Source organism: Penicillium subrubescens (genome assembly GCF_028828155.1).
Source record: "Penicillium subrubescens strain IBT 31985 chromosome Unknown utg000003l_segment0_segment0, whole genome shotgun sequence".
Classification (NCBI taxonomy): Eukaryota; Fungi; Ascomycota; class Eurotiomycetes; order Eurotiales; family Aspergillaceae; genus Penicillium; species Penicillium subrubescens.
Window position 1 is genome coordinate 2,071,941 of NW_026643153.1, and position 24,085 is coordinate 2,096,025.

Here is a 24,085-nt window from a genome sequence, read left to right on the forward strand (position 1 = left end):
ACCATCCAGTCGCCTATTAGTCCCCTAGTTGGCGGGCAATGGGCGATCGTCGACCGTCATGTGAGAAAGCCGGTCGATGCTCTGTGCAAGCTGGCTTTCCACATCTTTTTCTGCCTGCGCCTGGTGCGCGGCTTCGTCTGAGGCTTGCTTGAGACTGTCCAGCTCGGCAAGCTTCTTGCGAGTGGCTTCAGCTTCTTTCTCTTCCTTTGCCTCCCGATCAACCTTCTCCAGGGCCTCGAGCTCCTCGTCAATTTCACCCTCATCGAAGACAGGTCCAGCCTCGTTCATAATGCTTCCGACCTCGTCCACCTTAGACATCTCTTCACGCAACTCCTCAATCACATCCTCGACACGCTCAGCTCCGCCGATTTGTGCATGTAACCCACGAAGGACACCAGTGCTGGCCTCCATGACCTGCACAATCTCCACCTGTCCTGCAGCCTGTTCGATCTTGGCATAAACTTCCTCGAGCTGGACAAGTGTGTTCAGCCGTTGCTGGAGGTTATGCTCGACCATTTTCTTGGACTTGACGGCTGCCAGTGCGGAGATGCGATTCTTATTGGCCAGCGCCGTTTTCGCAGATGCAGTCAGTTCGGCAACTTTATCTTCAAGGTTCTTCACCTGCTTCGAAAGCGTTGACAAGAGTGTCTTAATCGAGGCAATCGTGTTATCTTGCTGCGTGATCTGTGCTGGTTCGTCCTTTGACTTGAACTTCACGGTCTAATAATTTCAGTTAGCATCGATAGAACTCAGCCTTGTATATAGCTCGTGCATACCTTGCCATCATATGCGATAGCACTACTATCGCGGGACAAATAAAGCAAAAGGATGTCAAAATCGGAATCTGACAATTCAGTGGCATCATGCAATATGGAGGCGAATTCCTCAATGAAGCTATCTTTAGAGTAGATCAGATCCAGCTTGGATGAATTACTAGCAGTGGCCTTCTTCACAATCAAATCTGCCGCTTCCTATCAAGTGAATATTAGAGTCAGAGATAAAGTCCCGTCTGATAAGTACCCCATCTGATATACACACCTGCAAGTTCTCCACCAATACCAATTCCTGTACCTGTAGCTTTGGCGCAGATTCGCCATCAGAGCCCACAACGAAGCCTTTCAGCTGCCGCACGCCCCAGCTCATCACGTTCCACGGACTCAGCGCACCGGGATCGATAAGTCTCCACTGAGCCTTTTGTAGACTCGCTCCGCTAGTCTTGTACACTTGCAAGGGAATCATAGTATGTTTGCGCATCGCCTCGTCCTAGGAATTGATGAATTAGTACTGTTTGTTCCAACACATCCACAACTCAGACGCATGATAAACATACAAACACAGCACCCAGTGCCACTGGCCTACCCCACTCTGGCAACTCCAAGTCTCGCAAAAGCGACTCATCCGTTCGGAGAATGAGGTGATCGGTCTTCTTCTTGTTCTCGTCTGTATTCTTGGGTGATCCAATAGATCCCGATCGTACGCGCACACCTCTCGAGGACGTATATCCACGCTTGGCGGCTCGGTTCAATGCTTGCTCCCAGGCGGCTATGTTGACGGCATAGCCATCGGGGTTGGTCTTCCTTTGGAGGGTGAAGTCGGAGTAGAGTGAGGGGAGGCGGTTTCTGGTCATAAGTTAGCTTCCTTGCGCCAGACTTCTGTTGATTCACCAATTTGTACTGTTGCTGGGCATCATAGACTGGAAATCGTACCTTCGAAATGCATCCTCATTGTTGAGGATGTAGTTCAGGAGATCACTCATTTTGAGTCGGTATATAGACGGCCTGAGATTAAGATCAAGGGAGGTAGTTTTGTTCGGCGTGTCAAGCCAAGGACGTGTCTGCCTCCAAGAGGAGAATTTCGTTTGGTTGCTTTCAAGTTGTGAAGTGCCGCGGTTACGGGAGATGCTGTCAACACTGTCGTGCCCACATAGAGGGCAGCTTTATCGATAAGCACACGTGATCTTATCAGCTGCACCTATGATGACGACGTCAATAACAGGTTAGACATTACAGAGTCAAGGGGTTCATTTTGAAGTAGCAAGAAACCGGTCTAGATGTCATGGGCATCCTAAAAGACAAGATAATTATTGGGAACGAGTACTTGTACGCCCGCCTTTCTGATTGTCCATCACCCATATGGATCGCTCCTTACGCAGACACGGACATTTAAAGCGACGCCTGCTTCGTAGTGAAGAACATGAGTCGCAGAACAAGGCTTGTAGGTATAAACCGCCGGAAATGTAGTCTATTCTTATATGCTATGATCAAATAGGTATTAAGGTCATGGCCTAAGCTCGTTCAAAGTCATCATTCGGTTGGTCCTCAGGGTCCATCGGGCCTGCGCTCATTAGAGTTCCAGCATCCAGTTGCGCCGGAAGCCCCATCAACGAACGACGGTGATTCCGCTTATCCAATTTCTCACTGATCTCTTCAGTGCCAACAGGGTCTTCAGCGACCGGTTCATCATTAGCGTCAAATCCCCGGGCCTGAAGATACTCGACTTTCACGGCGTGACGCAAGTTGTCGATGAAGCTCTGCATCTCCGGCATCGGGAACACACCATCAGCCTCGAGAACGTCGGCATAGAGACGTTCGGCTTCTTCAAGACAGGCAGACGCAAGAGTAGGTTTGCCGGCCTTGAGCCACTGATCGGCAGCAAAGATTCTCCACATGCCAGCTTTCCTCCGACGCGCGCCCCATTTAGCTCCGCCCACAGGCGTCTTTGAAGCATAACAAGCGGCCACTCGCTCCATGAAAAGAATCTGGCCAACCGATCCGACCAAACCAAAGTCCATGACCCGCATGGCCCATCTGGCTGCACTCTCCGTTGCCGACCCACCGCGGGACTTGAGAAGTTCAACGGCCAAAGCCAAACATCGGAGAGCATGTGTCGCGTCAGAACATCGAGTGAGATACGAATAGCAAGCAGTCTCAAACATCTGGTCGACGCTCTCAAGCTTGATCTTCGCTGACATGGCTAGAGGGTTCAACAGCATGCTGACAGCACACATCTCATGAGCACCCGCATGGTATTTCCAGGCCTTGTCGTTGCCAAAGTCCGAGCGAATCATCTCGTATGTAGATGAAGCAAGTTTCCAGTCACGGAGCATGAAAGCAAAGTCAGCCATCTTGCGCAAGATCGCCTCAGGCGTGTCTTGACGGTAGAAATTGTGCTCCGTGTCGTAATTACCATTGTTTCCACCCCCGGAACCGCCAAGTCCAGATCGTGAGCTGGAGCCAAACCCAGCCCACCGCTTCGACATTGACATGAACCGGCCACTGATACCGCGTCTACGAGATGCAACTTGATCATTCCAAACTGCGACTCGGTTCTCCATGAAGGGAATCACAGATTGCACAGTAAGTTCCCGAATGAAGGATTTGATTGCCGACACATCGGAGTCAAAGAGATAGGGTGTACCGTCCGTACCAAGATCCACTAGTGTCTCTGAAATGAGGTTAGATGAGCCGTAGATCTGAATGCTAAGGAAACTTACCAGCTTCCCCCGCTCCCGACAAGTGTTCTTGCGGAGATAGCCACTCGCAATGTGGCACTTGAACGCTATCGTCATCAGTCACAACGCACTGGCTGCTTCGGAGTCTCAAGAGGTGACAATGTAGACCGAAATGGCGCTTCATCTGATCATATAGTTTGGTAGACTCGGTGATGTCATCTCGCTCTTCATCGTGAACCAGGACATAGTATCGTAGATATTCTTGGTGCACCCAATCTGGCAGCCGCTTGTCGCCCGTGTTGGTTTCACCGTAAAGCTGTCGGAGGGTCTCCAGTGGGGCTTTGTTGCGGGAGCTGATCGCAATCACACTGGCTACCGGGTGCCCGAATGTCTCGTGGGGGGCCGCAGGCGTAGAGGATAAGAGTTGCCTCAAGAACAGCTTGGATAGAGATGTCGTCGCGGGAAAGCCCAGGACATCCTTAGGCGGCAAAGAGGCACCCAACGACCCCTCCGCAGACCCTAATTGCTGCCCCAAAACCTCCTCTATCTGCGCCAGCGGCGAATCCCGCCCAGAGTCCCGACTGGCGGGTGCCCGACCCAACGCTTTCAGATCCACGAAACGCACTCCATAGTCTTCCCAAGCACGACTCGACCCAATGCTGTCCCGGATGATCACCTTCCCCGTGACGGTCTCCCCGAACGGCCGCAGCAGTTCCCAGAAGCCCCCTTTGAACCCCTTATTCTTCACAAGCTCATCCGTGTCCTCGGAAGCATAGACAGCGACAGTTGGAGAGAACCCTCGGATGATCAATGATCTGATATCCTCTGACCCATCGAATCGTCCATCTAAAGGTGATCCGAACGATGATCGAGCTAATTGCGGGGTGGACGATCTAATAGAGCGGGCTTGCGGTGACGCTGACCGAATTGGCAGTTCTGCAGTTGTAGCTGATAGGGGAGGCGTTGGCGATGAGACCGAGCGAGTCTCTGCCAACTCGGCATCTATAGATACTGTGGACTCGTGCTCATCCGGGTATCGGGACTTGGATGCGTTGCGCCCTACGCCGGGGGAGAAGGACGGCGGAGGTTTCACCGGAGTGGCATCTCCAGGCGATGTCATGGACACCTGTTGCGCTCTGCAGATCTGAAACTAGAATGAAGAATCGGCGAGCCCCATCGACCGGGGAGGTGAAACTAGGTAATGTTCGAAGCCGGACAACAAGGCGACGGCGGGGAGGTGGTGAAGCTCTGGCTCGGAGGGTAATTGTTGTTGTTGGGGAGGGGAAGATGGCCAAGTCGATAGATTCGAGCCGAGGATCACAGGGAGAGACAACCGAAGCGCGTGCCCAAGGGATATTTGGTATGTCCGAGATATGCTCCGACTGCGAGATTAGCGATGTACTTTGGGCCGAGATACTTGTAAGCTTTCGTGGCTCGGGCGCATTGGCAGATCGCGGGTGGTGATGCAACCACGTGAGGCCGCATCTTATCGGAGATCAGCATTTGAGTCACTTCGACTTTTTTATTCTTTGTAGCTGCACTCTCTTTCAGCTGTGACTCAATGGCTACATTTGATGCCTAGCCTGCGCGCATTACGGTCCTTACTTAAGGCCGGTCGCCTATCACACCCCAATACTCCACTTGCCCGATTTCTTTCAACACCGACACCAGACACACGCCCGCGGAGCTTCTCCAACCTTCCCCTCCATCTTTATCCAAGCAGCTTCCTGCCCATGCGCGGGCGCGAAACAGATTCTCACTCACCAGAGCGAGCGACTAAAAGACGGCGCATTTCCACCTCTCTCGAAAGAGAGGTTTTTGACGAACTAATGGATCTCTCAAACCCCACCATCCACCTTACACCTCTCGAAAGCACCCTGCGAACCCTCCTTCTCGATGTCGCAACATACATTCAACAGGAGGGCATTACCGAAGAAGGCAGCAATGTGAAGAAGCATCCGGAGACCGTCCTGCGATTCACAGGCGGCTGGGTGCGCGACAAGCTGCTCGGTGTGGACAGCCATGACATTGATGTGGGGATCAGTAGCATGACGGGGTACCAGTTCGGAATGGCCCTGAAGGATTACTTGGATGTCCCCGAGAACTTGGAGAAGTACAAGAAGAGTCTTCCTAGTGAAGAAATGAGCGACGCAATTGTCAGCCTGCACAAGATCGACGCCAACCCGGAGAAGTCGAAGCACCTGGAGACCGTCACCACGAAGATTTTCGGCTTGGATATTGATTTGGTCAACCTGCGCAAAGAAACATACTCGGAGGATAGCCGCAACCCACAAATGGAGTTTGGCACCGCTGAAGAGGATGCTTTGCGACGAGATGCCACCATAAATGCTCTTTTCTACAACCTGAATGAGTCGAAACTGGAAGATCTCACCAAGCGCGGGCTGGATGATATGAAGAAGCACATTATTCGAACCCCGCTTGAACCATACCAAACCTTCAAGGATGACCCGCTCCGCGTACTGCGGTTAATTCGGTTCGCGAGTAGGCTGGGGTACCAAATCGACCCAGAAACGGAATCGGCGATGCAGAACGAGGACATCAGCGTTGCGCTGAAACTCAAGATTAGCAAAGAGCGGGTATTGGCAGAGCTGGAGAAGATGCTCCACGGTGAATCTACTACGCAGACCCGAAAGGAGCAGCTTTACTGACGACGTCCTCATAGGTCCTGATCCGCATGGAGCTTTGCAATTCATCGATCGACTCGGCCTATACCCCACAATCTTTGCCAACCACCAAGACAAAGTCACCGCCGATACATCAACTTGGCCTCTCGCCTACAATGCGCTGGCGCGATTGTTGCAACCCGAATCCAACGAGGCTGCCTTGGAGCGTGTTCGCAACATCCTCTTGCGTGACAAGTCTTGCCATTACAATGCCTGGATGATTGCGGCATTCGCCCCGTGGACTTCAGTACCTGCTCGAGGGACAAGTACTGAAAAGAGACCTCCGCCCACACGCCCCGTCGAAGTTGGCAGGGACAGTCTTAAAGCCGATAATAAAACCCTGTTCATACTCCGTGATGCAACCCTGCATTTCCGGGACATCATCGAGTGTAAGAACTCATTGCTTGGAAACACTATCCAGGCAACTCCTGCCGAAATCCGGCAACAGATCGGGCTCCGGATTCGATCCTGGGGCAAGGAATGGAGACTCTGTGTCGTTTTGGCCATACTTCAAGAGGTCATGGGAGGACGCGATCTCACTGACGGTAAGATATCTTGACCCTTAAATTGCCTGAAAGTATACTGACCGTGTTTATAGTGGCCCAAGAATATGACCAATTCCTAGCATACGTAGTAGAGAAAGACTTAGATAATGTCTGCGAACTCAAGCCCATAGTAAATGGTGGTGAAATCATGCAGCATCTGGGAGCGAAAAAGGGACCCTGGATGAGCAGAGCGACCAGTCTTGTGCTGGAATGGCAGCTGTTGCATCCTGAAATCACCGACAAATCGGTGGTGCTGGAGGAGATTTCGGCACGCCGGGCAGAGTTGGGGTTGTGAATGAAGGCGGGGAAATTTTTAAAAATCCAATTCCACCGGTTCTGAGAACCACATCTTCTCCTCTTTTACAATCCTTGTAGAACAGTCAATCCCACACTCAGTATGGATCAGTTGCGTAAAGAGGCCCGAGAGGCTCTCCAGCGCGATGCTTGGAATCGACCGCCTTACTTGCAGGCGGCAGTTACGGCGACAGCAAGAAATGGACTGCCCGAGCTGTGGCAGGACCTGTCATCCCACAATAGCACGGCCCATCTGGATGTACGTATATGACTTGCCCTGCTAGACTTGCGGTAATAGACTAATAATCTCACTAGGTCCACGAGAATCTTTACGTGGCGTTTTGCTTCGTCGATAGCTGGGACCCGTTGCTGCCGAATGACGGAGGTGCCAGGCGGCTGAACAGGGATGAGACCGAGGCCGTCAAGAACCTGTTCCAATGGGCCAGCCAACTGGCACTGCCATCATCTGCATTTGCAGCAGCCTTCGACGAGCATGTTGAGATCACAAAAGGCAAGAACTCCGGCTACTCCTCCTGGTCACGGACCCCGGCTTCTAGCATGCACTAACATCGTGTAGATATCAAGAAAGCGCAGGAAGAAAGCCGACTCAGATCTGCACTGGCCATTCAACTCGTTCTACAGCTATCCGCGAAAGCTCCTGCGGGTCTAGCAGATCGCTCGATAGCCAGCTCGCCCGATGTCGTCTTGGCCGCCGCCTGTTTCACCGAACAGAATGACCCTTGGACGACGGAGGATAGCTACGAGGAGGCTTCCATGTACCTTGACGTGACTATGCGAGATGGCAATTGGGATCTCATCGCACGTCTACTCAAGGAGAAGATCAGGCCGTTGTTCACTAAGGCCAAGAACCCCGCTATCACCAGCGAAGGTCGCAAGAATTTCCATCCTGTGCCTTTGACTCGGTTTGATGGAAGTGTTCTTGACGATGAGATGAAGCCCTGGAAGGTTAGAGATGTCTATGCTACAAGAGTGCTTGAATGGATTATCTCGCGGTATAAAGTATGCGACCAGTTCCCTGATCCTTTAATTTTCAGCCAACTAACTCCACTATAGCCTACCGATAAAGCCCATCTGGAAGCACACTTCCCTCTTCTCGTGCCTGCAATCCTGGCTTTGATCGATGATAACAATCTCACATTCAAGCGAACGGGCTGTGAACTCTTAAGCAAGATCCTACAGCCCATCCACCAGAGCGGCTCCGACATTCTAGTTCGCACAAACCTGACCTCTGTGTTCGAGGACGCTATCACACCCTGTCTTCTCTCCTTGCCAACGATTACAGCAGAGGATAGCTCGATCCAGCTACTCGGCGCAGCATACCCAGCCCTCCTCTCTCCCTTTTCAAGACAGTCTACAAAACCCCATCACCCAAAAAATCGAACGACCAAAACGAAAAAGATAGAGAGACCTATGCGGCCAAGGTCTCGAAAATTCTACGCTCGAATCTCATTTCCTCCTTTCACCACATCGGTTCCTCGACACCCACTGCCATCTCTACATCTGCTTCTTTCCCGCATCCTCGTCTGTCAACTTTCCTCCTAGAATGGATAACCACATTTGTTAAGGAACTCGGCATCAACACAACAAAATATCTCCAGGAAATCGTCCCCGTACTTTACACGACACTCTCCAATCCCTTCGGAACCGCTCACCCCCCTCTCCTCTTCGCAGCGGTATCAGCCACCAAGTTCGTGATTCTGAATGCGCACCCCCGTATCTGGAGATGGCGGGGTGAGATCCTGGGAGCTTTGTGTGCATGCTGGCTCCTTATCGTCGGCGAGAAAGAAGATCGAGAGAAACAGAAGGGGGATAAGGGAGGGCCGTCGGTGACTGAGCTCGTGAAGATTACGAGAGAATTGCAGGGCGCGGTGTATGTCTTGAAGCATACTTTGCAGAATCCCGTTGCAGTTGTCAATGGTCAACCTGATGCGAATCAACTGGCTGCGAAGGAAGCGATGCAACAGGAATTGCAGACGTTGGCTGAAGCGGATAGTGAGCTGGAGGGTCTACTCTTTGCTGATGTCAAATCGTGATGTTCTAGATTAGTGGGGTTGGATTACAATAAGTGCACAGGTGCTCTTTGCTGAGACACTGCTTCTTACAAGAACTCTTTCGGGATTTGTTTAGCTCCCTACTTGAACGGGTGTTCATTTGCTTTGATAAACATTCAAGATCGTTCAATTTGGCTTCAGTCACAACTATTCCACAATGCATAAGGGTATCATTTCCAAATTGCACACGCTAAAAGGGCGAAAGAAAAGACACTCGAAGGACGATTATACATCAACTCGTTGCTTAAACAAGCTCTTCCCACGCAGCCACTGCCGATAACGCTTGTACCGCTTCTTCTGATAATCTTCGCCGACAACAGTCAATCCGTCCTCCGAGATATTCAAGAACTCAGCATAGTCAGACATATTCTCCTCGGCATTAGCTTCCAGAGCAGCTTCTTCAACATTGCACTTGTTCACATACTCCACTAGGTCGAGGTTAGGACCGTGTTCTCGAAGAGATGCAGCAGTCATCTCGTCCTCGGACGTGACGACCAGGGGAACCTTCAGCGGATGATTGATGTATCTCTCGTATTCCTCTGCCTCTGCAGAAGTGACTGATGGGTTCAAAGAATCGCTGACCAGCTGACCCAAGGTCCACTGGGCAATTTGTGCTTTGCTGGGAGTTGTTGGTGTGTCTGGAGGATTGATTGGTGGGATATGAGAACCTCGGTTGATTTCGAATGTGGGCTCTCTGATGATCCCTGTGGACGGGGCTTGCTTGGATGATGATGGAGGTTGATGTTTCCAAGTATCGGGAGCGTCCGGAATAGGCGGTGTGGTGGTTGAGTATTGCGAATTTGTATCAGTAGGCTCTTGAATCCTCACGGTTCGTTGCGGTGGACGGTCACGTTGAAGTTGATCTGGAGGAATACGCGGTACGAAGGGACTGAGATCAGGAGCGGGATGCCCAGGGCGGAAGGGAGGAAGGTATCGAAGGGTCGAGTTCATTTTGTAGGAGAAGATTTTGGACATTGTCGAGACAGCCAGGGGCCGGTAGTATTCAAGCCAGTAATCGTCGAAGTGGGAAAGAGGCTCTTTGGGCCGGATTGGAAGAGGTGGGAATTCTCTTTCTTTCAGGTATTCAGGTGTGTACCAAGAGATGTAATTCGGACGCTTCTTCTGGAGGTAGGATCTGGGATCGGCGTGGTGTAGGTAGTAATCGGTGGCAAGGTCCCAGAGCATTGGTGCACCTTGAGCAAAAATGTAGTTGCCCAGGAAAAGATTATAGGCTTCTTGTCTCTGGGCATCAAGGAAGGAATTGTTGTAGTATCGCTTGAAGCTTTCGACCATATCGCGCGAATGACTACTCCACTGGTTGATCTTACGGTACGTGGCCATGGTATTGACCAAATGAGATCCTCCGTATTGGATGGCGATTGTGTCTCCGTGATCATGCCACATGTTGGTGAACAGGTTGACAGCGTCAGTATCGTACTCGACTGTTGTTTCATCGATGACTCCGAGGGCATGCAGCTGGTACCCAAGTGCTCTTTTGCCGATGACGAATTGCGCGGCATTGGTTCGGTCAAGGCAGTCGATACAATTCGTCCGTGCGACACCATTTTGCAGTCGCAGCCCGGATTCCACATCTTGTGCATTCTTGAAGAATCCCGTTTTCGGTATGATATCACCGGCAATGTCCTCCAAGGTCTGGATAACGTCTTGATCGCGGCTCTTCGCTGCACGACTCATATCCCATGCCTTGTAGATAAGTTTCTTGTCCTCGGGTAGGAATTGGTTAAGGTAGGTCACCGCATTTGTGAACTCGTGAAGGAGCTTTGATTCTCTGGGCGTGCGCTCTCTAGATTTGACAAGGTTCAAGATGTAGATCGGAGCTCCGTATCGCTCAAACAAGTTGTCGAAATGCAACGCGGCAGCCGAATAGAATGGGTCAACAAGATTCAACTCGATAGCCGGTTTAGGTGACACGCCTGTGTTCTCTTGCGTCCAGTATAGAGGAATGCTGCCACGATGTTGAATGTACGAGGTATAATTGGAATTTGCATGCAGCTCAGGGCCAGCGGAGTGGAAGGACGTGGTGGTCTGTTCGGAGACAATTTGCTCTGTCTCGACATCGTTGGCAACAAAGCCCAGGTCATTTGCACCGCGCTTGAGAAAGCGCGCTCCAGCAAAAAAGCGAGACCGACGGGCAATGATCGATACATATACCACCCTCCCATAGACACTCATCTTGGACTGGTCCACGTAGCCATGAATGATCGGAAGACACCATTCGTAGGGATTCTTCAGGGCACTGACCGCCGGTGCAAGGAGATGATGATTCCAAATGAACATAGTATTGTAGTCTCGGGAGATGGATCCGAGTCCATCTTCATGACGGGCGTTTCGTTCGCGACAGATGTTATGCTGAAGAGAGCGCGTGATATCATACGAGTAACTGAAGTAAAACGATCTAGTCAGGTCGAGGTTACTCAGAATTGCCCTGTATCTCTCCTCTTCCGACTGTTTTTCCGGTTTCAGTCGCGATGACTCGGCAGGCGTCAAGGATACCAATTCTGTTTCATCGATCTGGTAGACATTGTGACCACCTAAGACAGCTACTTGACTCCTCTTGGTAACCAGGAGCATATAGTATGCGCCTGTAAAGCAAACAAAGCCAAGCAGTGCCCATGCGCTGCATTTCTGCTTCAATCCACCAGAGCTTTTATTCCCGTCGTCAATCGCATCCAGCAGCTGGACCATCTCTCTTTTCGTGTAGACCATGTCATCTTCGGTGATGCTCAACTCGCCCGACTCGGAGGTGCGATCAATCTTGAGAATCCTAAAGCGCGTCTCCGAAAGGTTTATGCCAACCATGTAAAACCGAGTCGCAGTCTCATAGAGTGTGAACTTGTGCATGCGGTTGATCCCCTCATCCTCTGCATCCACCCCAGATCGGTGTTTCTGCGCGAAAGTCGGGCTGGACTCCCGCTCGAAAGATGTGGCAACACGAGGCTCTTCATCTTCTTCTTCGGGGGGAAAGTCAGACGAGATTGCAGGCTCTCCGGCTAGCTCGTTTGTAGCTGTTTGGATCTGGGCGCGGGCCCCGTTTATCGAGCGATCGGAGGTGGGAGTGCCTGGTTCGACCGGTTCCACTTCAGTGGATTTCCTAGGCTTGCCATCGTTGCTGGTCGTTGGAAGGTGATCGTCAAGAATAGAAGGGTCAGACACGGGTCCTATCAGTGTCACGTCGTCGAAGCTCTCCATCGCTCCGAGCGAGAAACCGATCCCAGAGACAGTTGGCGTGTGGTGCTTGTGAGGGCGCAGCGGGAAGCTTTCCCCACAAACGTGACGTCGTCGGGCTGCTATTTTATTGGTGCCTGAGGAATCAACATATTTCACTTTACATATGTAGTAGAACTCCACATTTGACCCGAAGATCTTGATGTTTAATGGAAGGATTCTGCTGAATAGAAAACATGACTGAAAGGATACTCTGGAGGCATCATGTACTTGGGCACTTGTTCGCTAGGTGATGCGGAAGCATGAAGCATGACGGAACCTTTCTATTGAGCATAACCCCCATGGTATTAATATCTTTCGAGAAATGAGACCCGCAACGAACACACTTCCGAGGGCAGGACTCCCAATAGCGCAAAGTGTGGACATATCATTGGAGAACTGGCATGGAAATCACGAGGGACAGTAAAAATATAGAAAGATGTCGCAATAATGCGGTGGTGCTTATCGCGCTGCAGCGTCACCGCTAACCATGGAGTATGCTCGAGTCCCAACTCGGGCAAAAAACAATAGCATTTCCAGGGAAGAGAACGATCTATATCACGGAGGACATTTGTTATTGGCCTGATGGGTTGTATTTGAGAGTAAACCATGACAATCCCGGGCTATTTTCAATGTCGGTTCTCATCCTTTTCATTGAGAGCCTTTTCCTCGAATTCGTATTCGGGGTGGAGTTTGCGACAACTCGAACAGAAACGCCAATATTTGGTTTGGGCTCGAGTAAGAAAAAGCTCTCGCTCAAGTTCTCTCTCTGCCATGAATTTCGTAAACCACTCCCAATCGGGGTCAGATTTATTGTCTTCACAGGGCCCTGAGGGCTCAGACGCGGGGTGAGGAGAGTTGAAGAATTTGTCAAGAAAGACAAATTTAGATTGTGTGTAGTAGGTCATGCAGGTAAGAGCCAAACAGTTTTGTGAGCCCACCGGCAGCACCGAACAAATCATGAACAATAACTCTGCATGAAGTTGGAAGAGAGTTGGCGGCATTTTGGTCGGAGAGTCTGACGACGGCGTTAGAGGGTCTGCTGACGTGTGCATGGAATCCGGGAAGGATGGAGCAAAAGATTGCGGTAGTGGCAGAGATGGGGTAGGGTCGACGTGAACGGGGGTGGGCTCTTGCGACGGCAGAGATATGGAAACCGGTAGATTAAGACACTGCCTGGAGTAGGACGTGGAGCACGCGTGAGCTTACAGACGATGAAGTGAAGGATGATATGGTCAAGGTAGAGTCGCGATATGAAACTGTCGGAACTCTGCCAGGAGATCGCTTCGCAGTGAATGTTAGATTCAGTTGGGGCATGCAGAATCACAAGTGCCTGAGCTGGAGAAGGAAGGTGCTACCGAGCATATGTTTCCATACAGTCACCTCATCCATGAATCGTTTTCTTGTATTGCATGAAACTTTGTTTGAATGAGCACGCCAGACATGCATAGTCCATCCCAATCAACAACCACAGAAACTTAGTGTGTTGTGCTAGTGAGCATGTCATGCTGAAAGCTTTTCCTAAATGAAATCTTCGGACTGAACTCCGATGGTGACTGAAGGATGGACTCCAGATTCACTAAGTGTGCATCATTATATGTTTGGAAATTGCTACGCAGACATACGTGATAATGAATAGACAAACTAATTGTCATTTGAATTTGCTGTTGCTGCTATGTCGTCGATATCTTTTGAGAATGTGGATGTAGGCCATGACTGACCTGCTTCTGAGACCACTAGGTATGGCCTGTCCTTGTCGAAGTCTCTCACCGAAACGTTCAGATATGCAGCACGGCCGACATTTTCAAACCCAATTTCACGTTTCTATTCCGAAAGCATTTGATCTTTTTGCATGCTGTATAGAGCGTACCTCCACCATAGATCCTTTCCAGATGACGTAGATCGACCGAGATTCCCGATAACCGTGACCCAATAGCACCATGGTCTTCCAAAAGCTGCTCCTAACGAAGGAGGCATCGATTGCATCCTGGTCGATATTTGAGCTCCGCAGTGTGAGCAGTCAAATTCTTGGATTTGGTATTCTGTGTCAAAAGTGACGAGCAGTTCCTCCAGCGCGATATGGGGACATGTCACCGTATTAAGAGCGAAATCGCCTTTCTCATGAAAGAACCCATACTTTGAGGTCGCGATAATGGAGTGATTTTCGTCTCGTTCCAAGGTCAAGTCCAGGGAGCAAGAACCAGGGCGACTGTATTCGTAGTGCCAGGGAAGCTTCTGATCGAGAGTGGCAAGATAATCTGTCACTAGTATATTGCCTTCTAGATAGCAGCCCGTGAATACAATTCCGGCCATTTGCATGATTTGAGTATCTTCGACTCGAGTCCTTGCTCATCAAACTCATTAAGGGAGTGAAGTACGCAACAGGTCGCGCAATAACGCAATTGTGGGGTTTTGACTTGAGTCAGAAAAAGAAGTCTATCTTTTTCTATCCTTTTCCGAAGAGCCCGCGCCGCGTCTGGGTTCATTTCTGTGAAAGCGGACCAGTCGACCCCAACACCTTCCAGATCGAAGAAGTGGTCACGAAAAACCGATTTGAATTGCGTGAAGTAGGTTTTGCAAGTGAGAGCCAAGCAGCCCTGTGAGGCCTCCAGTAGCATCTAGTAGATCATATGCAGTAGCTCTGGTGGAAGTTGGAAGAGCGTTGGCTCCTTTTCGGCCGCGGATTCTGATGATTCGGACATCGGACAGATGGGGATGGAATAAAAGGTCGCGGTACCTGCCGAGTATCGTGAAAAAGGTGGCATGAGCGAAACGAAGGGTTGCAAGAGCAGGAAACGGTGGCTAAGAAGACCCAGACCTTCTGGAGAGTGATGTGAGGAGAAGATGTGAGCTTGGAGGAAGCAGAAGGGAGGCTTGAGAGAGTTGAGAGATGGAGGAAGTGGAAGAGTAGAGTCGCTCTGGGAAGCTATCCCTCAGTAGGTCAAGTGAAGAATCGAGCAGAGGAAATTCTAGGAAGCAAACAAGAGTATTACATAGCAACTTCGAATCTAAACAAACAAGAGCTATCTCCACACAAGCACTCCTACACTTTTGACTGTCTCTTCTCAAGCGCCTTCCTCCGCGTCCGCAACGCCTTAGTCTCCTCCTGCAACGCCAAACCCATCATAATTTCCTCACTCCCACCACCGACGACATGCACCCGAGCATCACGACTAATCTGTTCGATTCTAGCACCCTTGCCAGCCTTGTTATACCCAGCGCCGCCAAGGATCTGCTGTGCCTCACGAACACTCTTCTCCAAAGCTCTCGTGGACATGACCTTTAGTAAGGCGGTCATACCGCCTATCTTGACGTCGTCGACGGATCGGCCCTTGGTGAGCTCCAGGATGTTGACGAGCTGTTCCATGAAGGCATAGGCAGGCTCAATCATCAAGCCGAACTTGAAGATCTTTGCTTGGATGGCTTGTTTCTGGATCAAAGGGGAGCCGAATGTCTCACGTTGGATGGCGTAGTTGAAAGCATCTTCGGCGCAGACACGGGCGAGTCGTAGGGAAGCGCATGCGAGTGCGAGACGCTCTGGGTTGAAGTCTGGGTTGTATTGTCAGCCATCGCCTCGAGATTAGAAGATTCTTAGAACTTACTCGACATGATGAGGGGGAATCCCTTGTTCTCCTCGCCAATCAGATGATCAACTGGAACACGAACATCGTCCAGCTCGATGAATGTTGAGCCTATGCGATTTTAGTCAAACTTCTCTTAAAACAAGAATCACTGTCGTCCAGGCATACCGCTAGCATTAACACCCGAGTTGAACATTTTCCTGCGAGTCACTCCCTCAGCCTTCAAGGGGATAACAAGCAAGCTGATACCCGATCGCCCAGGGCCACCAGTGCGCACTGCAGCCGTGCAATAGTCGGCCCAGATACCATTGGTAATCCATTTCTTCGCTCCATTGACGATGTAGTAGTCGCCCTCACGCTTGGCAGTGGTCTTGATATTGGCGACATCAGAGCCAGCTATATGTTTCCAACAACGTTAGCACCTTGCATAAACAAAATGCATCGTCCATTCTAAATCTTACCATCTGGCTCCGTAATCCCCAAGCAGAAACGAAGATCCCCCCTCGCAACACCCGGAAGCCAACGCCTCTGCTGCTCAGGCGTCCCAAATCTCGCAATAGGCGGACACCCAATCCCATTCCCACCACCAAGCCCCCCAAATAACACCCACAAATCCCACACGGGTCAACTCATCCCCAACAATCAAAGTGCACCAGGTATCCCACTTATCGCGGGGGACATTTCCCGGCAGTGCCAGACCAGCCGAGTGTTCCTCCGTCGTGAGAGGGTGCACGATACCGAAGCCGAGTTCGCAATGACGTCGCCGCACCTCCTCAGGGACTTGTCCGGCAGTTTCCCATTCCTGGGCGTACGGGGCGATGGAAGTCTCTACGTATTCGCGGATCCAGGCGCGTAGGTTATAGTGTAGGTCGGTGTAGTATGGATTGCGGACGTCGAGTTGCGGGAGAAGGGGCTCGCTGTAGGGAGCGGTTGCAGGGCGGAGATTACGTGCCATGTTGGTGTTTGGTGTATTGAAGTGTGGAAGGATGATGTTTGGCCTTTTCTAGAACTTGGATCTACATTGTTCGGTGATAGTTGCGGCGTATTTGAATAATGCGGGGAAGGAGGAGAGGAGGAGGAGGAGAGCTCGGTACACTACTGCCTGTGAAGGAGGTAGGGTCCAGGGTCCACGGTCCACCAGGCCGAGGCCCGACTTGTGTGGCGTCGATCATCCCCCATATTTTAATGATACATATAGCCTATATCGTGCATATTGAAAAACGAGAGGAGAAATTCATTGCTTTATGCTTGGGGTATTACTACATGCGATGTTTTATGATTATGTCCGAAAATGCTCCACCTTGCCGCCCTATTCATTCCACGCTCCACTTACAGGTGTTTGATACACTTGTAGATCGGGCGCAGGTGCTCTTTGACTTCTCGTAGCCCCCATCGTCGCCGTGACTGGGGATCCAACATCCCTCTGATGCAATTCATGATGGTCTCCGCGACAGTGAGGCCCGTCGGAAGTTGCGTCTCACAACGGTCGATCTTGACCGCAAAGTCACTTGGGAAAGTAGTCGCTCGTCCGGTCAAATCATTCAACACCATCTGCCGTTCCATTTTGGTGTTAAAGCGATAGAGAAGCTCAAACAATATCACGCCCAAAGCATACACATCAAGTTTCTCATCAATCTTGTACTCATCAAAATAACAGGAAGAATCTGACGTGCCTGAGCCGGCAGGAGGTCGGTAGAACTCAGTCCCTACAACCCGCTGTATCTTGGGACCTTCGCGATAGGGCGTAATGGCGCCGCTCTCTGCGGAAAGCTCATTCAAGTGTGAGATATCCGCGACCAGGCCGAAGTCCCCAATGCGCGGACGACAGAAATGGGTCGGTGAAGTAGGATCATGGTTGCAGGAAACGCAGATATCCAGGGTGGTACTCTCAGGTGCACACAGGAAAATGTTCGCCGGCTTCAAGTCCCGGTGGACGATGCCCTTAGAATGTAGATACTCAACACCCGAGATAATGTCCAGCATCAGTCTCAATGAGGGCATCAAATGAAAACAATGACGGCGAGACGGAGAGCCATCGCCGGTGTTGGCTTTATCGGCTGATTGTGAATTTAGATAGGAGCTGAGAGAGATGGGGTGAAGAGACATCTGGATGTGGAGGATGACAGCTGGCGCTGGTTGACCAGCCCGATTTTGTCGTTGAACCTGGAATCTCGACTGATCCTGGCTCAAGCCATCGGTGAAGATGTCGTCCGTCTCTCCAAATGTGGAGGTCTGGCCATAGGTTGGATTGTCAAAGTCTCGAGGGATGGACTCAATATCATCGTCATCCTCATTTCCTGTCCCCGAGCTCTTCTTTGAACGACGGGAAGATGACGTGGCATGGCTGTCCCAGCGCGAAATACGGGTAGAGAATCCATGTTCATCGGGTAAAGAGCTACTAGCATGCGACTCCACTGCCGAGCTCTCGGAATGCTCGAACACAATCCCCAAGCTGGGCTCATTTGTGGCACCCTGACTTGGGATATCAATATGCGGCGGTTCGTATCTAGTGTGTGCTTGTTGCTCGAAGGGGCTACGACGCGAGACATGCGCCTGTTCGACCCAGGCACCGTAATACCGAACAATATTTGTGTGCTCAAGTCGAGCCAGTGTCCGGATCTCTTTCATAATGGTTTCCAACTGGTTCTGACCGCCATACTGCAGTTGATCGAGGCGCCTCTGGCTAAGAGGAATCTTTTTGACCGCATAATCTTGTCCGTCAATATGATTGGTGACATGGTACACCTCCCCAAAAGATCCACGACCAAGAATCTTGAGTTCGGTGAACTCGACTGAATAGCGTGACGTGTGGTTGTATGGCGGCATGGCGGGTCCATTGAACAAAGGCATGCTCACGGGCGAGCTTCCAAACAATGGTCTCGATGGGGCAGGCAGGCTGGGCGCACTGATGGGAATACCTTCAAGAACGTTGAAATTGCTGGTTGGAGGTGCTTCCTTACGAAACGGCGCATCATCACCTGGCACTTTCCAGAAATGAGCATTGCTATCGGTCACCTTGACCCCTTGCTGGGCCCAGAAATTTTGCGACACCAGAGCAAGTTCTTCGCTGCCTTCAATCGGTGTTGGCGGTCGAGTTTCGTTCAAGTTTAAGTCATCCAGCGCAGAGAGACCCAGCAAATCCAAATTGTCACGATATGTCTGTCTTGTTCCCTCCAATTCTTCTTTGTCAACGCCATCTGCTAAAACCCCATGTGATGCGAGAAATTGGGATTTGTATTTGTAAAGCTTCTTGCCCAAATATTGTGCCTCTGGACAATGTCGAGTGAACCTTTTGCCAGAGCCCTTCTGCGCATTGAGAATGTCTGCCGCTCGACTTTGGCAGTAGAACTCAAGCAGAGCGGCTGTCATGAAGTTCGCATGGCGCTGCACATTCGAGCCCAGGGCATCCTGTGACAAGGCGGAGAAATCATCTCGTGATATTGAGGAGTCTACTTCGCTGCCTGAATCAAGGCTGCTTGATAGGTTCGCAGATGCCTTGCCCTTGCTGGTGTTTCGAGGGCCAGTGGTCCCCTCGTTGTTGGGATTCGGGGTTTGATGACCACTGGACTCGCCCTCATCCGAGTCAGACTCCGGATCGGATGATGAAATATCTGCTGCAGATCTGAACATGGACATGCTGGTCGTCGTCGGGTGAGGAGGGATTGTTATCCAGAACGCAAGAGATGACTACGCCAAGGAGGACCAAACTTGATCCATTGAGATCCGAGATGGGCAGTCGCGATCACACGGGGCCAAAAGGTATCTATGCTGACCAGAATGGTAATTGCCAGAGGTGTTGACAATGCTCCTGGCGCGGCGTGATGGTTGATATATCTTTGGTGGGGTGGGCCAGAACAAAGGTCGTGACACTAGCCAGGTGTGAATGGTGGCGTGAAGTGCAGTGTCCGAATGGACAGGATGCCAAAGTCTCGAGGTGTTGGCTCAAGATGACACGCTGTATTTTACTCAACACGGACCAGACACAAACATGCCCTGATCCACAACCGCAATGAGTCGACTTAGGCTTCCATTGGATTCTAAATGTCTCCCATAGGGCGTGTCATGCGGGCGGTGTAGAAGTCACTGTTTGGCGAGTGACAATGTCACGTCTATCGTGTCATGGAAGATTTTAGACCAAGCAATCAACTATTATCAGAGATGGCTTCCTGATGACGATCTGATTGTGTTTTGAGTCAAAGGCTAGCTGATACAAAGTCACCAAGAGGTCAAACGGAAGGTCTCATTCCAGTCATTTTCTGCCGGCGGAGAACGGCGCGGGATAGAGCCGCAAAGATATTGACTTTGTAGACAGCCCAACAATGACGGAATAAGGAAAGTATTGACAGAAGGGTGATAATCCGAAGAAATGAGGAAATAACGAATAATCTAATAGAATCTCCCACTTCCCATAATCATAACATTGTGATATGGCTTACGTGGCTCAGTTCATCAACTGGTGGGCTGAACTATTTGGTTGGTCCTCTTATCTTATCAGCATGTGACCGGACTGCTCACGCGTAAAGAGCGTCACGTCTAAGGCGCGACTGCGACACGACTCCCGGACTTTCGGAGTGTTGCCCACCCAACCCATTCTGCTCAACTCCAACCTTAGATCCGTTTGAACAGGGCCACTGAAGGTATACAACTTCACCTTCGAATGCATCATCACCATGCCTGAAGCAGTTCCACCCCATAAACGGGCTTTGACCGATACAACCAACAATCCACGCGGCAATGCCGTATCCCCGCGGCGCTCAAGAAGCGCAAGCTCGATATCCAGCCCTCCTCCCAATTGAAACCACCTGCACAGAATGGGCAACGCAAAGGGTTTGGCTCAAGTCAACCACAGAAGAGTCAGTTCGAGGAGGAAGTTCTTGAGAAATTGACACAGGACATTGGAGATTTGAAAGGAAACAATGCGGAGAAGGACCAGCAGTGGGAACGGCCGCCTCTCGGCGATTTTGACCCGACCAAGGAGAATATCTGTTTCCAGCAGATTGATGCTGAAGAGGGTCGGTTTGGAGCGGACAAGATGGCGGTTCGCCTCTTTGGTGTCACTGAGGTAAAGATTGACTTTCCTTGGTCGTGATGCTTCTAATGCAAAGCGTTCTGACAATTTCCATCAGCTCGGTCAATCAGTCATGCTGCATGTGACTGGCTTCCAACACTATCTCTACATCGCTGCTCCGGTGGGCTTCACAAAAGAGGACTGCGACCCTTACCGTGCCTTCCTCGAGACCAAACTTGCCCAAATGGCCCCTGTCATTCAATCTGTGGAAGTTACACTACGAGAGAATATTTATGGGTTCCAAGGGAATCAAAAGAGCTGGTATCTCAAGATCACCGTGACAGATCCGAAGTTCATCGCCAGGCTGCGAAGCGCGCTTGAAACCGGCAGTGGTTCGATGAACTACAAAGGCTTATGGAGCAGTTCCGACTCGGGCATTCTTACATTCGACAGCATTCAGTATCTGTTGCGATTCATGATCGACACGGGTCTACACGGCATGTCCTGGGTTGAAGCCAAAGCTGGCAAATATCGCCTTCTGCCAGACCACGAAAGGCAATCCAACTGCCAGATCGAGGCTATCATGGACTATCGTGACATGATCGCACACGCCCCCAACGGTGAATGGGCCAAGATGGCCCCACTCCGTATCCTGTCTTTTGATATTGAGTGTGCTGGTCGTCAAGGCATCTTCCCAGAACCCAACGTGGACCCGGTGATTCAGATCGCCAACGTCGTTACTCGGTATGGAGAGTCGAAGCCTTTCATTCGAAATGTATTCTGCCTTGATACGTGCAGTCTCATTGTCAATACGCAAATCTTGGAATTCGAGAAAGAAGAAAGGATGCTGATGGCCTGGCGCGACTTCCTGGAGAAGGTCGATCCTGATGTCATCATCGGCTACAACATCGCCAACTTCGATTTCCCATACCTGCTGGATCGTGCCAAACATCTGAAGTGCGGCCAATTTCCGTATTGGACCAGAGTGAGGAATTGTAGGACTGAGGCCAAGGAGGCCAGTTTCTCGAGCAAGCAGATGGGCAACAGAGAGACCAAAGCGACCAACACAAACGGCAGAATTCAATTGGATTTGCTCCAGCTGGTACAAAGAGATCACCAATTGCGAAGCTACACCCTCAATTCTGTATCCTATGAATTCCTTGGGGAGCAGAAGGAAGATGTCCATCACACCATGATCACAGAACTTTTCAACGGCACACCCGATTCTCGACGTCGATTAGCGGTGTACTGTCTGAAGGACGCCTATCTACCACAGAGGTTGATGGACAAGCTGATGTGTTTGGTCAACTACACAGAGATGGCAAGAGTCACGGGTGTGCCCTTCAACTACCTCCTTTCCCGAGGACAGCAAGTCAAGTTCATCAGTCAACTGTTCCGAAAGGCTCTCGAACAACAGCTTGTCATTCCCAATTCCAAATCCCAGGATGAACAGGATTACGAAGGTGCTACCGTCATTGAACCAAAACGTGGTTACTATGGTGTTCCCATCGCCACCCTTGATTTCGCATCACTGTATCCGTCCATTATCCAGGCACACAACCTCTGCTACACCACCTTGCTCAACAAGAACAGCATTGAGAAACTTGGTCTCAAAAAGGATGAAGATTACATTGTGACGCCAAACGGAGACATGTTCTGCACCGCCAAAGTCCGCAAAGGTCTCCTGTCGCAGATTCTCGAGGAACTGCTGGGTGCAAGAAAGCGTGCGAAGAAGGAGTTGGCAAGCGAGACCGATCCATTCAAAAAAGCTGTCCTGAACGGTCGTCAGCTTGCTCTGAAAATTAGCGCGAACAGTGTCTACGGCCTGACTGGTGCCACGGTCGGCAAGCTGCCCTGTCTTCCGATTGCCAGTAGTACTACCAGTTACGGTCGTCAAATGATCGAGAAGACCAAGGCGGAAGTGGAAGCGCGTTATACTATTGCTAATGGGTACTCTCACGATGCGCAAGTTATCTACGGTGATACCGATTCGGTCATGGTCAAATTCGGCGTTCCTGAGTTGGAAGAGGCCATGAAACTTGGCGAGGAAGCCGCAGATTTCGTTTCTTCCAAGTTCATCAAGCCCATCAAGCTCGAGTTCGAGAAGGTGTACTTCCCCTATCTGCTCATCAACAAGAAGCGTTACGCCGGTCTTTACTGGACCAACACCAAGAAACACGACAAGATGGACACCAAGGGTATTGAGACTGTTCGACGTGACAACTGCCTGCTGGTGCAGAATGTCATTGAGACTGTCCTGAACAAGATCCTTATCGATCGAGATATCGACAGTGCGCAAGAGTAAGTGGTGATGTCCTGAAAATTGTCCCGAAGATCGAAGCTAATCCAGAATACAGCTACGTGAAATCGACCATTTCGGATCTTCTACAGAACAAGGTGGATATGTCCAAACTGGTGATTACGAAGGCCTTGTCGCAGAAGGAATATGCTGCCAAACAGGCTCACGTCGAGCTTGCCAAGCGCATGGCCAAACGTGATGCTGGATCCGCCCCAGCTCTGGGAGATCGTGTGGCCTACGTCATGATCAAGGGAGCGGCCAACTCAAAGGGCTACGAGCGTGCCGAGGATCCCATCTTCGTACTGGAGAACAACATTCCAATCGATACCAAGTATTACCTGGATAACCAGCTTGCCAATCCACTAGGTCGTATCTTCGAGCCTATCCTGGGTGAGAAGAAGGCCAACCAGCTGTTGACCGGTGAACACACACGGTCTATCTCGGTTGCTGCGCCCAGCTTGGGTGGACTCATGAAGTTCACCAAGCGTACTCAGACCTGCATGGGCTGCAAGAAGCCTCTGTCCGGCAAAGAGGAAATGGCTGGTGCTGTGTGTGAGAACTGCCGCCCTCGCATCGGCGAGCTGTACACCAAGGCCCTCACCAAGGTGTCTGACCTGGAGGTCCGTTTCGGACGTCTGTGGACCCAGTGCCAGCGATGCCAGGGCAGTCTTCACTGCGAAGTCATTTGCTCATCACGCGATTGCCCCATCTTCTACATGCGCATGAAGGCAAAGAAGGACGTGGAGGACTCCCAGAAGGAGCTGGCTCGATTTGACTTCGATGCCGGTGCCTGGTGAGCCTTAACTTTTCGATTCTGTATGATTTTTACCTGGGAAGGAGCATCTGATGTCTCGTGGTGCAAGGCGGATCTTGGGCGTATTTCATGGATGGCGTTAGGGGGTTATTTTGTACACAGTTTAATGCAG

At 50.8% G+C, this 24,085-nt stretch overlaps 8 protein-coding genes across 8 annotated transcripts; 3 read left to right on the top strand and 5 right to left on the bottom strand.

Annotated features, from left to right (window-relative positions):
- Window positions 1-24: 24 nt before the first annotated feature.
- On the bottom strand, window positions 25-1,756 carry N7473_004780 (putative vacuolar sorting protein SNF7 family protein; the record flags this gene model as incomplete). The annotated part of the gene is made up of 5 exons (XM_057150720.1): window positions 25-720; window positions 777-971; window positions 1,039-1,263; window positions 1,331-1,619; window positions 1,707-1,756. 5 exons carry the CDS (start codon window positions 1,754-1,756, stop codon window positions 25-27), a joined length of 1,455 nt encoding a protein of 484 aa, XP_057010830.1.
- Window positions 1,757-2,284: 528 nt separating this feature from the next.
- N7473_004781 (TRAPP III-specific subunit 85 family protein) lies at window positions 2,285-4,571 on the bottom strand (the record flags this gene model as incomplete). Its single annotated transcript, XM_057150721.1, has 2 exons — window positions 2,285-3,444; window positions 3,494-4,571. 2 exons carry the CDS (start codon window positions 4,569-4,571, stop codon window positions 2,285-2,287), a joined length of 2,238 nt encoding a protein of 745 aa, XP_057010831.1.
- Window positions 4,572-5,184: 613 nt separating this feature from the next.
- Window positions 5,185-6,975, top strand: N7473_004782 (tRNA adenylyltransferase; the record flags this gene model as incomplete). The annotated part of the gene is made up of 3 exons (XM_057150722.1): window positions 5,185-6,079; window positions 6,135-6,680; window positions 6,734-6,975. The coding sequence occupies 3 exons, from the start codon at window positions 5,185-5,187 to the stop codon at window positions 6,973-6,975; spliced, it is 1,683 nt and encodes a 560-aa protein (XP_057010832.1).
- A 102-nt stretch (window positions 6,976-7,077) lies between these two features.
- Window positions 7,078-9,028, top strand: N7473_004783 (Tti2 family protein; the record flags this gene model as incomplete). Its single annotated transcript, XM_057150723.1, has 5 exons — window positions 7,078-7,233; window positions 7,290-7,485; window positions 7,552-7,994; window positions 8,049-8,344; window positions 8,398-9,028. The coding sequence occupies 5 exons, from the start codon at window positions 7,078-7,080 to the stop codon at window positions 9,026-9,028; spliced, it is 1,722 nt and encodes a 573-aa protein (XP_057010833.1).
- A 243-nt stretch (window positions 9,029-9,271) lies between these two features.
- Window positions 9,272-12,256, bottom strand: N7473_004784 (phosphatidylinositol-3,5-bisphosphate 5-phosphatase; the record flags this gene model as incomplete). Its single annotated transcript, XM_057150724.1, has 1 exon — window positions 9,272-12,256. The coding sequence occupies one exon, from the start codon at window positions 12,254-12,256 to the stop codon at window positions 9,272-9,274; it is 2,985 nt and encodes a 994-aa protein (XP_057010834.1).
- Window positions 12,257-15,314: 3,058 nt separating this feature from the next.
- N7473_004785 (acyl-CoA dehydrogenase family protein) lies at window positions 15,315-16,807 on the bottom strand (the record flags this gene model as incomplete). Its single annotated transcript, XM_057150725.1, is given in 5 exon segments — window positions 15,315-15,820; window positions 15,874-15,963; window positions 16,021-16,248; window positions 16,314-16,402; window positions 16,419-16,807. The coding sequence occupies 5 exon segments, from the start codon at window positions 16,805-16,807 to the stop codon at window positions 15,315-15,317; spliced, it is 1,302 nt and encodes a 433-aa protein (XP_057010835.1).
- Window positions 16,808-17,181: 374 nt separating this feature from the next.
- On the bottom strand, window positions 17,182-19,488 carry N7473_004786 (putative protein kinase; the record flags this gene model as incomplete). The annotated part of the gene is made up of 1 exon (XM_057150726.1): window positions 17,182-19,488. The coding sequence occupies one exon, from the start codon at window positions 19,486-19,488 to the stop codon at window positions 17,182-17,184; it is 2,307 nt and encodes a 768-aa protein (XP_057010836.1).
- A 1,034-nt stretch (window positions 19,489-20,522) lies between these two features.
- On the top strand, window positions 20,523-23,956 carry N7473_004787 (DNA-directed DNA polymerase delta POL3; the record flags this gene model as incomplete). Its single annotated transcript, XM_057150727.1, has 4 exons — window positions 20,523-20,534; window positions 20,612-20,914; window positions 20,979-23,161; window positions 23,218-23,956. 4 exons carry the CDS (start codon window positions 20,523-20,525, stop codon window positions 23,954-23,956), a joined length of 3,237 nt encoding a protein of 1,078 aa, XP_057010837.1.
- Window positions 23,957-24,085: the final 129 nt, after the last annotated feature.